Genomic DNA, 12,200 nt, shown 5'->3' on the forward strand with positions numbered 1-12,200 from the left:
TCAATGAACAATGTTTTGAACATCTTGACGAAGAAGATAAGGAAAGATTAAAACCCATCCACGCTCCAGTATCGGGGTTCGGGGGGAAATAATGCATCCACGAGGTGTAATCTCATTCCCAGTCACCTTAAGTGACGGAATTCATTCTAGGACCGAAGAGGTCGAATTTATGGTTTTACCAGCAACATCAAAACATGACATTATTCTTGGACGAGAAGCGATTGGTGACTTCAAAGCTCATCCGTCCACAGCACACGGTGCAGTAGGAGTTCCAACTTACACTGGCATTGCAATAATTTATGTTAATCGGCACTGCTTTGCAACCGAGAGGTCAGAACCTAGCAAGATTCCAAAACAAACTATGAAGACTGAACCAGAGAAATGGGTTTTGAACAAAAAATTTCCTGATCAAACTGTAACAATAGGACCTGCTATTTCTGAGATAGTACGGACCTTCTTGAAACAGTTATTATCAAAGAATATTGATGTTTTCGCATGGCAACCCGCGGATATGACCGGTGTCCCGAGGAACATTGCGGAACACAAATTAAGGGTAAACCCGTTTTTTACGCCAATTGTTCAGAAACAACGTAAGATGGGTCCGAAACAAACAAAAGCAATGAATGAGCAAGTCCATGACCTCTTACAAGCTGGAATCATCCGCCCAATTCGTTATCAGACCTGGGTTGCTAATCCAGTTATTGTCCCCAAAAGCAATGGGTCATGGCGGATGCGTATCGATTTCAAAGATCTAAATAAAGCGTGTCCCAAAGATTGTTATCCCTTACCCGAAATAGATCTCAAGGTTGATGCTGTGGCACCATTCAAATTCAAATGCTTCCTGGATGTCTACAAGGGCTACCATCAGATCCGCATGGCAGCGGGCGATGAGGACAAAACAGCATTTCGCACTGATCATGGCACCTTTTGCTACAAAATGATGCCTTTCGGACTAAAGAATGCGGGAGCCACATATCAACGATTAATGGACATAGCGTTCAAAGATTAAATTGGCCAGAATTTAGAAGTGTATATGGATGATCTCGTAATAAAAAGTGTTGAGGAAGACCAGATGTTGAGAGATATTGAAGAGACGTTCGAAACCTTGAAAGGTATCAACTTGAAGCTGAATCCGGCCAAGTGCTCATTTGGAATGGAAGAAGGAAAGTTTTTGGGAGTGATTGTCACGGATGCGGGCTTCAAAGCTAACCTAGATAAAGTTCAAGCTATAGCCCACATGCCTTCTCCATCTACCCTCAAGGAAGTTCAGACACCCAATGGCCGACTGGTTGCTTTGAATCGTTTTTTGGCAAATCATGCAGCCAAGTCCCATCCTTTCATCTCAACTCTAAGGAATTGCCTCAAAAAAGCACAATTTAAATGGACCGCGGAAGCGGAACAAGCTTTCTTGGAGGTTAAAAAATGTTTGATGGAACTCCCAAAGTTAGCAGCACCTCATGCGGGAGAACCTTTGACGTTATACCTGGCAGCTTCAGACATTGCTATCGGGGCTGTCCTTCTGAGAGATCGCAAGAATGTTCAGACATCGATTTACTACGTCAGTAGAACACTATCGGATCCAGAAACAAGATATTCCATGCTAGAAAAACTTGTTTTGGCACTGGTCTATGCTGCACAACGCCTCCGTAGGTACTTTCAAGGGCATCCCATCAATGTCTTAACTGTGTACAAGCTCAAAAATGTTCTCAGCAAGCCAGAATTGTCTGGGTGATTGGTCAAATGGGCCATCGAGCTAGGTGAACACGCAATAGAATACAAACCTAGGCCAGCAATCAAAGGGCAAGTGTTGGCGGACTTCGTGACAGAGGTCCCGCATCACAAAGAAAAAGAATGTTTGATCGAGCAACAACCCCAAGCACCTCCAGAATCAGGACAGATTTGGTCCTTATTTACGGATGGAGCTTCAAGCAGTGAGGGATGTGGCGCAGGCCTCAGGCTAGTCAATCCCGAAGGCCATGAGTTTACATATGCCATAAAGTTGGACTTCAAAAGTACCAACAACGAGGCAGAATATGAAGCTTTCTTGGCAGGCTTACGGATAGCTAAAAAGCTTGGGGTTAAGCATTTGGAAGCCTGAGTGGATTCCATGTTGATTGCGGGACAGATCAACGGCACATACGAAGCAAAAAATGATATCATGGCTTCATATGTGTCACAGGCGAAAGATCTGATGCTCCAATTCTCTTCTTGCAAAGTCATTCATATAAAGAGAAGCGAGAACAAATCAGCGGATGCTCTCAGTAAATTGGCTTCAACAAACTTTGAACATTTTGCCAAAGACATCCGCATCGAAATATTAGATCGCCCGTCTGTTCCGCAGTATCAAGTTTTAGTGATTCAAACGGGAGTAGAATCCTGGATGACACCCATAATAGCATATTTGTCATCCGGAGCACTTCCGGAAGAAAAGGCAGTGGCCAGGAAGATAAAGCACAAAGCCTTGAAATATCAGATACTTGACGGTGTTTTGTACCGACGTTCCTTCCTCGGCCATTACTACGATGTGTGGATGCCGAGGACGCGAATTACCTAATCAGAGAAGTTCACGGAGTCATTTGTGGTCTTCATGTTGGCCCGCGCATGGTCGTGGCGAAATTAATGAATGCCGGATACTATTGGTCGGGGATACACTTGGATGCGGTGAATGAAATCAGAATGTGCGATTCTTGTCAACGGCATGCTCCTAACACGCTACGACCAAAGAACGAGTTAGTTCCAGTCAATTCAGCTTGGCCGTTCCAAAAATGGGCTATTGATATCATGGGACCATTCCCTGAAGCCCCTGGACGGGTTAAATTCTTAATAGTAGCCATCGAATACTATACAAAATGGGTGGAGGCCAAACCAGTTGCTTCTATAACAGCAGCAAGTGTTAAAAAATTCTTGTGGGAATTCATCATATGTCGTTTCGACCTCCCCTCAGAGCTCGTTAGTGACAACGGAACATAATTCGCAGACAGTGGGTTACAAGAATGGCTAAAAGAATTACACATTTCTCAAATCTTCACCTCTGTAGCCCACCCGCAAGCAAATGGTCAAGTCGAAATAACCAATCGAACGATCAAAGAGGGAATCAAGACGAGACTATGGACGAAACGAACGGGATGGGTGGACGGATTGCCCCATGTACTATGGGCCTTCCGCAATCAAAGGAATTCCAGTAATTCCGAAACCCCCTTCAGTTTAACATATGGCACAGAAGCCATGAATCCCGCTGAGATTGGTATTCCATCCGCCAGAGTTCTTATGATTGAGGATAATGATCATGAACTCCGGATGAACCTTGACCTCCTCGAGGAAAGGAGAGAACTAACATCAATCCGCGAGCATAATTACAAACGACAATTGCAAAAATATAACAACTCGCGGATCCAAAGATGTGAATTTGACGCGAGAGACTTTGTCTTCCGCAACAACGAGGCCTCCGGACGAGAACCTCTAGGCAAGTTGGCCCCTACCTGGTAAGGACCTTATAGAATCCAGAAAGTTCTATCCAAAGGTGCCTACAAACTCAAAAGGTTGGACGGGGCTGAGATCCCTAGAACCTGGAATGGGGCCCAACTGAGAAAATGTTACATTTAGTTGGTTTTTCTTTTGGCCTGCATACCTAACTAGATGTTAAGAACCTTTGTAATTTCGTTTCTTGTAATTCGGCTTATGCCTTAGTTATGAAAATTTTCATTTCAGTCATTTGAGACTTGTATTATTACATAATCCTTTATTCGTACACAAAGAGGATCCGCCGAAAACACTTATATTATATAAAAAAACAACAAAATAATAAACAAAGTGTGCCGGATGCAATAAAAAGCCTTCTTTATTTATACAAAAAGGGATTACAAATTGTGGAGAAGCCTAGCTAAAAAGAAAGAGAAAGATCTATCTATGGCGCGACATCTTCGTGTTCCGCATCGTTGCCTCCCGCATCTTCCTCTTCTTCATCAAGCTCAAGAAGAGTCTTTAGCTGTTGGATACTCTCTTCCTTATCAGCAAGCTCGAATATTTGATCCGTCAAAGAAAATTTCAACGAATCGAAGTCCTTTGTTTTCTGCTTAAGGATGGCAGCAGTATCTTGACCAGCTAAGATGTATTCTTCAGGAATCTTGGAAGTTGAACCAAATTGATAACCTTCTTGGAAGCCCAGTTGGCGACCAGCTTGTTTAGAAGCCTTCAGAAGGATAGCAACGCAGTTTCCAAGCTCATCACTAGCCCGAACATCGGCGATGACCTGTTGAAACAATCATACATGAGTAACTCTAAAACATTTAGATTATTTATGATAAGAGTCAAAACATATACCTTGGGGATGGCTTCCGACAGTAGCCATTTTCGATCCGCTTTGGCTTGGACAAGTTCCAGCCTATGACCGGCGCATTCCAAGGCTTGCGCACGATTCTTGGCATTAAGGTCAAGTAGACGTTTGTCCTTAGAATCTGATTCAGCTTAAAGGGTCTCCAGCGACTTGGCTTGTTCATTCATCAATTTGGCTTGTTCGTCCAATTGTTTCTGGAGAGCACCTCTCGCTTCCTCAGCAGCGGATCGAGCAGCCCTTTCCGCCTCCAGGGCCTGGTTGGCTTCCCTAGCTTCATTGATAGCCCTAAGAGCTTCTTCTTTGGCCTCGGAAGCAGAGTCCGCCAGTTCGTCCCATTCTTCATTCATCGCCAGCCAATCTCTGGTTATCTCATGGGTAGTGGAAATAGAATTTGCCACATAGTAAGTATGGGAGTTCAGCAATTCTTGGCGGACACTGAGGCGACGTCTTTCCTTTTCACCATGCGGAAGACTCTCCCGCAGAAATTCATAACATGCGTCCACGTCACGGAATGTCGAATCCCGACGTAAGGACCAATTAGGTTAATGCGAGGTAGGGTCTTCCTCTTCAGGAGTAGGAGAAGTTTGGGAAGCATAAGGGAACGTGCTTATACCCCCCTTGATCTCTGAAACGGTAAACATTATAATAGGGCGACACCTTGGCATGATCAGTCGTGTCGACTCTTTTATCCTTTAAGGGTGAATCATCCGCCACAATTACCGGATCCTTGGCAGTATTAGGAGGTGGTGGTGGTGGACGGGGAGGAGAGTCTTTCAAACTAGAAATACCTTCGGAAAGGTTATCCAGGCTCATTGAAAACCATTAATGAAGAGTTAGGAATACTTCAATCCAAATAAGATAACAAAGTAACGAAGGGGTTTGCATACCTAACGAAGGGTCTTCAGCATCAAGTTGCTCTAAACGCGCCTCCAAGGCGGCAGGATTGGCCTTCTTAGATTTTTTCTTCTTCTTCAAGGTAATCGTGACCGGATTAACCTTGCGCTTCCCGACCACTTTGGAAACGTCCGCATCAACGACTGGACGTTTACCCGCAACGGTAATATTATCAGCTTCTGGACCCTTGGCGTCCGCAACAGCATCAACGTCGTCTTGACCCGCCGCCTGACTAGAAGTGGCTCGTTGACAGGTAAGATCTGCAATTGAGTCCACAGCTTGGTTAACATCAATCGAATACACTTCTTCACAGAGTGATGACTCCTCACTAGATGAAAAGAGTACGATCACTCCGCTAGAAGTAATAGCAGTTACGGGTCGGGGTTGCAGAATGCCCTCACCTTTGAGTATGATTTCTTGAACGTACTTCTCAGATTTGGCATACATGGGATCGGAAACCAAAGGTTCCGGACGAAAGGCAGTAGGGAATAAAATATTGTTGCGGGTTCGATCCAAAAAGGGCCGTCCCTAGGTTCAATCGGACGACGTACCATCATCCCCCCTTCATGATCCAGTAAAGTGCTGAATGCGGAACCCTCACCTGTACAAACAATGAAACAAGTCAGAAATTAAACGTTTTAAAAAAAATATAGACATAACACGAAGCTCACCCTTGTTGGTCATTTCGTAATATGGTTCTAACTCGGGGAATGGCCACAAACGGCTCATCTTGGCACTCACCATTGCCCCTTCATGAATTGGGCGTAGGGGAGTGGGCGTGGATATTAGCGTTTTATACCACGCCTGGCCCTCATGAGCACTGGCGGGAACCACAGGCATGGGAGCGTCCACCTTATGCTTCGTCATCTTGAAAGGAATGACGTCTTCTCGGATCCAGAAAAATTTTGGCTTCCAGTCATGAAGGCTACAGAGCCACTCCGTGCCTATGGTCCTTTTCTCGATGGATGCAAAACTGTACCACCCATCACGAAAAGTTATCTTATAAAACACGGCAAACATGACAACAGTCGGTTCAAGGTTGCGAGATTGGCAACAGAACTCGAAATGCCGAATCCTCAACATCCCAAAAAGATGGATCTGGGAGAGATGGATCCCATAAGTCGTCAGGATCGATTCGACAAACTTGGTCACCGGAATCCGGAAGTTCCCTGTTGTAAAGTGGTTTATGTATACAACCATTTTCTTTGGAGGCGGACTCGTAGCAATAGAACCACTAGCAGGACGTTCCGGTTCCCACTCTGTCGTCAATCCATATACGTTAACAACGTCGTTATAATCTTCTTCTTTAAGGCAGACTTCAACCTCGTCGATAGTGGGGGTACTTTTCTTTTCTTTAGCCATTTGAATAATAAAGGTTGGAAAGTCTAGAGCGTTCGAGAGAAATCTGAAAGTGATAAAGATTAAATGGAAGTCACAAGGGTTATATTTATACCCATCGCAATTAATGCGATCCATAAAGTGACAGAAGAGAGAGAAACTGCGGACCGCGAGATGGCTGACACGTCAGGCGGGAAATCCAAGATAATGAAAACAGGCTGTCATAAGGTGCCAGACACGTCTCATCAGTTATCCTCAACGAACTTCTCTCTCCACCACGTCATCATAATTCTCCAAACCATTAAACATTTCAAAAAGTTGTAAATTTCGAAAATATCCTTTAGAGATATTTTCTCTAAACAGTTGAATGTCCACAAAAGCCAAAGAGTTTTTTCTCATTAATTATTCAAAAAAAAATAATTACAAAAAGAGAAAGGAAAAACTACAAGTTACAAACATCTAGACTTATACTAAAGATTCGAGGACGATGGGTCTTCTGGAGCCTTTAACGAAGTATCGTCCGAAGAATCATCCTCAGACTCTTCACCAAGATAGATCTTCAAAAGTTGCAAGCCGTCATCCGCAGAAGCAAATTCCGGGAGCATATCTTGTAAAGGGAAGGCCAAAGAATCATGCTCTTTAACCCGATTAGCACGATCTTGTTTGACATTTATAACATAAAGTGGATGATCTTTAAATGTGCGATTACTCTGAGCATAGTTCATCCCTTCATGAAAGCCCGTCACGCGCCCAAGTGAAGAGGAAGCAGCCATCAGATTGGCAAAACTATCATTCAGCTCCTTACTTCCTTTGATATGGCGGACGACCTGTTAGGACAAAAACATAAATTCCCAATATCAAAAAAGTGAGAGTGAAAGAACAAGTAATAAAAAGTAACTTACATCATCAACCCTCCGAGTAAGGAACCATTGACGGTCCTGCTCCGCGTGTTCCACCCGCGCTCGGAACCCCTTTGATTCCGCGGTGGCTCCCTCATGGGCTTGAAGGAGAGAGTTATAGGCAGTTTGGATTTCAGCAGCACTTTGCTCTTTAAGTTCGACTTGCTCTTTCTACAACCTAAGCTCCGCCTCAAGATCATGAATTCGGGCACCCTGAAAGGCCACTTGATTTTCCAACGAGGAATTGATTTCCTGAGCACGGGCTAAATCGTCTTTATCGTTTTGAGCTTTTGCTCGGTCAGCTTCAGGAATGGAATTCTGCCTTTCACAGGCTTCTTTCCATCGGCGGGCAGCGTCAGCGTTTCGGTCTTGCTCACTCTTCAGGGCATTCTCTGTGTCAGCCTGTTTCCACTTAGCAGTCTGGGCAGCAATACGATGCTCCTCGGCTTCTTTCTTAGCAGCTTCAGTGGCCCGCCAAGCTTCTCCCACTTTCCCGCCAAGAGTACGCCACTCACTTAAGATTTCTTGACTACCGGCCAAGGCATTAGCTAGATGATAAGCTACGTTCGTGTGAAGATCATGGCGAGAAAGGTCACGTTGATATGCCATCTCAGCAGGTGGCGCACAGTGTTCAACAAAATCCATACAAGTTCTAGGATTGGAGAACCGGAACCCGTTAGTAATACCCCATGGAGGAACAAACAACTCATGTTTGTCACCCAAGCCCGCGTCCCCGTAATAACGGGAACCCAAAGGTTTAAAGCGAGCTGGGGTCGAAAAAGACTGTTGAGGAAGAGGCCGATGAGGAGACTCCTCAGTCCTATAACCTTCCTCATTAACGACAGGATTGTCCTGTTGATCACCAGTACCACCCCCAGCCTGAAAAAGATAGTCAAAGCGAGTATCAGTTTCAGACTTGTTGTTAATTCCCTCTGTCACAGTATCAATTGGCGGAGTCGGCACCCTTTCTTCTATAGTAATATCAGTTGGAGGGGAGGTCGGCCGATCTTCCGCCACAAGGCTACTTGGCGGAGTAGGCAGCTTGTTCTCCACCTCTTTTTCCGGAAGAGGAGATGGTTGCTTTTCAGTATGAGGAGTGAAGATGGGTAACTTCTCAGAAACGTCTTCATCAAAGATCAATGGATCTACATAAATACTCATAATCAGATGAAAACATTCCAAAAAAAAGCCTAACGTTTGATGACAATTGCTTACCTTCTACAGTATCGATGCGATCGGCAAGATTGTACTGGGGCTTCTTAGGGCGATGAATTTTTCGTTTTTTCTTCGATGGCCCTACCTCAGCACCCGCAGTCGTCGCGCCTGTTTGGTTCCTTAAAGCTCTCTTCTTCTCTAATTCTGCCAATAATTGGGAGATAGAAGAAGACTCAGGTATATCGACATCGGCTCTGTCTCCTCTTGTGAGGAGGAGAAACAGGAACCATCGCTATCATCATCACTTGATAATAAAGTGGTGATCGTTCCATCAGAGGTAATAGCAATAAGCGGATGAGGATTAAGAACGTACGCACCTGTCTCAAAGGTGGCGTTAGAGACAATAGGTTCAGCTCGCACCTTCTTCGGAAAAAGGAAACTCGACTTGGTTTTCTCAAGAATAGGTAGGTCCCCGGCATCTCGGATGCTGTGTCGGACGCAACCTCTATCCTCAAAAAGGGCGTTAAGCATAGAGCTTCGACCTGAAAAGATAAGGAGTTTAATCACGAAGTACTTCAATATATATATATATATATATATATATATATATATATATATATATATATATATAAGAAACAACAAACAGAGGTCACTTACGCTCATACAAGTCAACAAAAATGGGTTCCATAAACTCTGAGGCCCATAACCGGCTCATGCCTGCCCACACCAGGGCTTCCTCAGGTAGCGATCGCATTGGCGTTGGTTCCGCCATTAAGGTACGGAACCAATCACGCCCCTCGTGGGCAGCTGTGACAACGTCCGGAAGACGAGAGTTAGCAGGACGACGGACCATGGCAACGGGTACTACGCCCTCAGAAATCCAAAAGAATTTGCTACGCCAATCGGCGGACACCTTCTCGACCTCATGTCCAATACTTCGATAAGGAAATCCATGGCAGGAATACCAACCATCGTGGATGGCAAGACGGTAGAAAACTGGGAATCGATCAACATGTGGCACCAAGTCCCGTGCTATACAGACAAATTCATAGTGTCGGATTCGTATCATAGCACGTGGATGTAGTTGGGACAAGTGAATCCCATAAGCGGTTAGCAAGTTCATAAGGAATTTCGTCAAAGGAAGACGGAAATTCCCACATGTAAAGTAATCGACATAGACAGCCATTTTCCCAGGAGGAGATAGACTGGCTATCGACCCCGGTGAAGGAAACTCTGGTTCCCATTCCGGTGAAATGCCATACGTCTCCAGTAGCTTCTCATATTCTGAATGGTCCCAAGAGATCTCTATCTCATCAACCTCTGTCTGAACATTCGACATTGCAGATGATTTTGGAGAAAGGGTTATAAGAAAGTTCAGTGCTTTTATCAGAGAAAAAGCAAAAGGATGATCAGGGAATAAAGACGATAAAACTTCAACTAGAATATATCTCTCACTATTTATACTCATCGCAATCAATGCGATGGGATATGAACAGTGGAGAGAGAAGATCATCGCCCAATCAGTGATTGCCACGTCACGCGGGAAATTCGAAAAAGAGAAAAAACTGCACAGTCGGGTACAGTGACAGCCGTCAAAAACGTCCCATCATCTGTTCACGCGCCTGCGAGTGGTCAACTTGTCCTTATTTCATGATTATCCATACCAACAGAAGATATTTTTACCTAAACTTCAAAATTCAAAAACCCCCAAAACTCATTAGAGTCCAGAATTTCACCCGCATAAAGACCTCACGCGGAAGAAACACTGGACTGGGGGGACTTATAGAGGTAGGGTACCAAAAAGACCCAAATACCCTTAAATACCACCCGCGGGTCATAGAAGAACCCCTAATAAGCCACCCGCGGGGCATACGGATCACCCGCATATCACGATAGAGGAAGAATTTCCTCATATCATGCGCGGAAGCATCCTTGCACCCTCGAAAGTCGTCCGCAGGATAGGACATCAGTCCGCCCAAACGATCGAGAGGAAGTGCCAGCGGGACAGCTGTCACCAACCAATTTCCATCTAGAAGAATATCCACCATTGTTACGTGAGGAATATGTGACCTATCAGCCAATGAACAAAGGACACCTGACCAGGTTGTTATAACCGTGCACATGGTCAGGGTGCGATCCGTCCTATCATTGGGCAACACGTGTCCGGGTTGTTATACTCATGCACATGGGACGTATAACTCAACCTATCATAAAAGGACACGCGTCCAGGCGGTTATTGAAGATCTTCTAGAAGAGGACAGCTGGCCCAATCATCTTCCTACATCCTTCGGCCATAAATACCTTGTCAAACGGTATGAGGTATTCATTCATTCACCCACTTACATTTTGACTACACTTAGTCTGTTTACTTCAGTACTTTCTCCATCTACAAACGTTAATGATTCTCACACCGGAGGGTGATTACAGGAAGACCCCCCTCCCCTTGTCCTTCCTGTAACGAGACTCATGGTGTCTTTTTTGCAGGTTCCGGTCATTGGACTTTGGGAAGTCATACTCATATCCTAGTTGTAATTATCGTACTTTACCCTGTGGACTCATTGGATCCAGGACCCATACTCATGATTTTCTTATTATCTTTTATGAATTTTTTTTATGGGTTTTCTATTAAGATAAAAAATCCCTAAAAAAATATTCAAAAATAATAATAAAAAATTCATAACTCAAAATGTAAATAAAAAAAAAGGTAAAAAAAACTAAAATGTTTTATTTGCTGTCCTCATTAAAAAAAACTCGAGAAAAAATTCCAATGAATTTACTTGAATTTCTCTACATTTATATTAAGATCAAACACGCATCTTTTATCTTTTCTTCCAAAATTTTCAGGATTTGATGGTAATGCAAACCTTTTTGAGTAATTTATATTTTCCCATTCGCCTCATATACAATATCTTTGGATTCTTGCCTCAAGAAATTAACTGTCAACATAGCAAGCTTTGTAGTTTTCTTGTATTTGCATTCGCCTTTTGCCTTGTATGGTATTTCTTGTACAAAATCAACAATGCTTGAGACAAGAACACTTATCCCCCACTATATATTGAATATTTGAATTCCCTCTAACTCAATGCTCCACACCCACCATCAATATTAAAAAACATATATAGGAATTTTAAGGAAAAATGAAGACATCCAAAGTTGTCTTTCTTCTAGTTATGATCACTTTTGCCTCTTGTATCGAGGCTCGATTTAAACTCGGTGAAAATTTGAGAGGCAAAAAGACACACAATCGCCCACTCTTCGCATCTGGGAATGCAAACGCCGTTATGACATTGAACAGCTTTGAGAAGGGTGGAGATGGCGGAAGGCCGTCTGAGTGTGATGGAAAGTACCATTCAAATAACAACCTTCTTGTGGCATTATCCACTCGGTGGTACAATCACGGGCAAAGGTGTTTTAACCATATTAATATTTATTACAAAGATGCAAGTGCACAGGCTATGGTGGTGGACGAGTGTAGTGGGTGTGGTGATGATATTGTGGATGCATCTCGTGCGGTTTGGGAGGCGCTAGGGGTGTCTAAAAGTGATTGGGGTGAAGCTGATATTACTTGGTCAGACGCATGA

General features: G+C 43.9%; 1 protein-coding gene across 1 annotated transcript; it reads left to right on the top strand.

The window, feature by feature from the left end:
* The first annotated feature begins 11,756 nt into the window (after positions 1-11,756).
* LOC143591629 (putative ripening-related protein 2) lies at positions 11,757-12,200 on the top strand. The gene has a single exon (XM_077071781.1). The coding sequence runs from the start codon at positions 11,757-11,759 to the stop codon at positions 12,198-12,200; it is 444 nt and encodes a 147-aa protein (XP_076927896.1).

This window comes from Bidens hawaiensis, unplaced genomic scaffold (assembly GCF_021521415.1).
Source record: "Bidens hawaiensis isolate Kalapana, Puna unplaced genomic scaffold, B.hawaiensis_p1.1 tig00039954_1, whole genome shotgun sequence".
Taxonomy (NCBI): domain Eukaryota; kingdom Viridiplantae; phylum Streptophyta; class Magnoliopsida; order Asterales; family Asteraceae; genus Bidens; species Bidens hawaiensis.

Coding starts and splice junctions, on each gene's coding strand:
- LOC143591629 (XM_077071781.1), top strand. CDS start 11,757: ATGAAGACATCCAAAGTTGTCTTTCTTCTAGTTATGATCACTTTTGCC.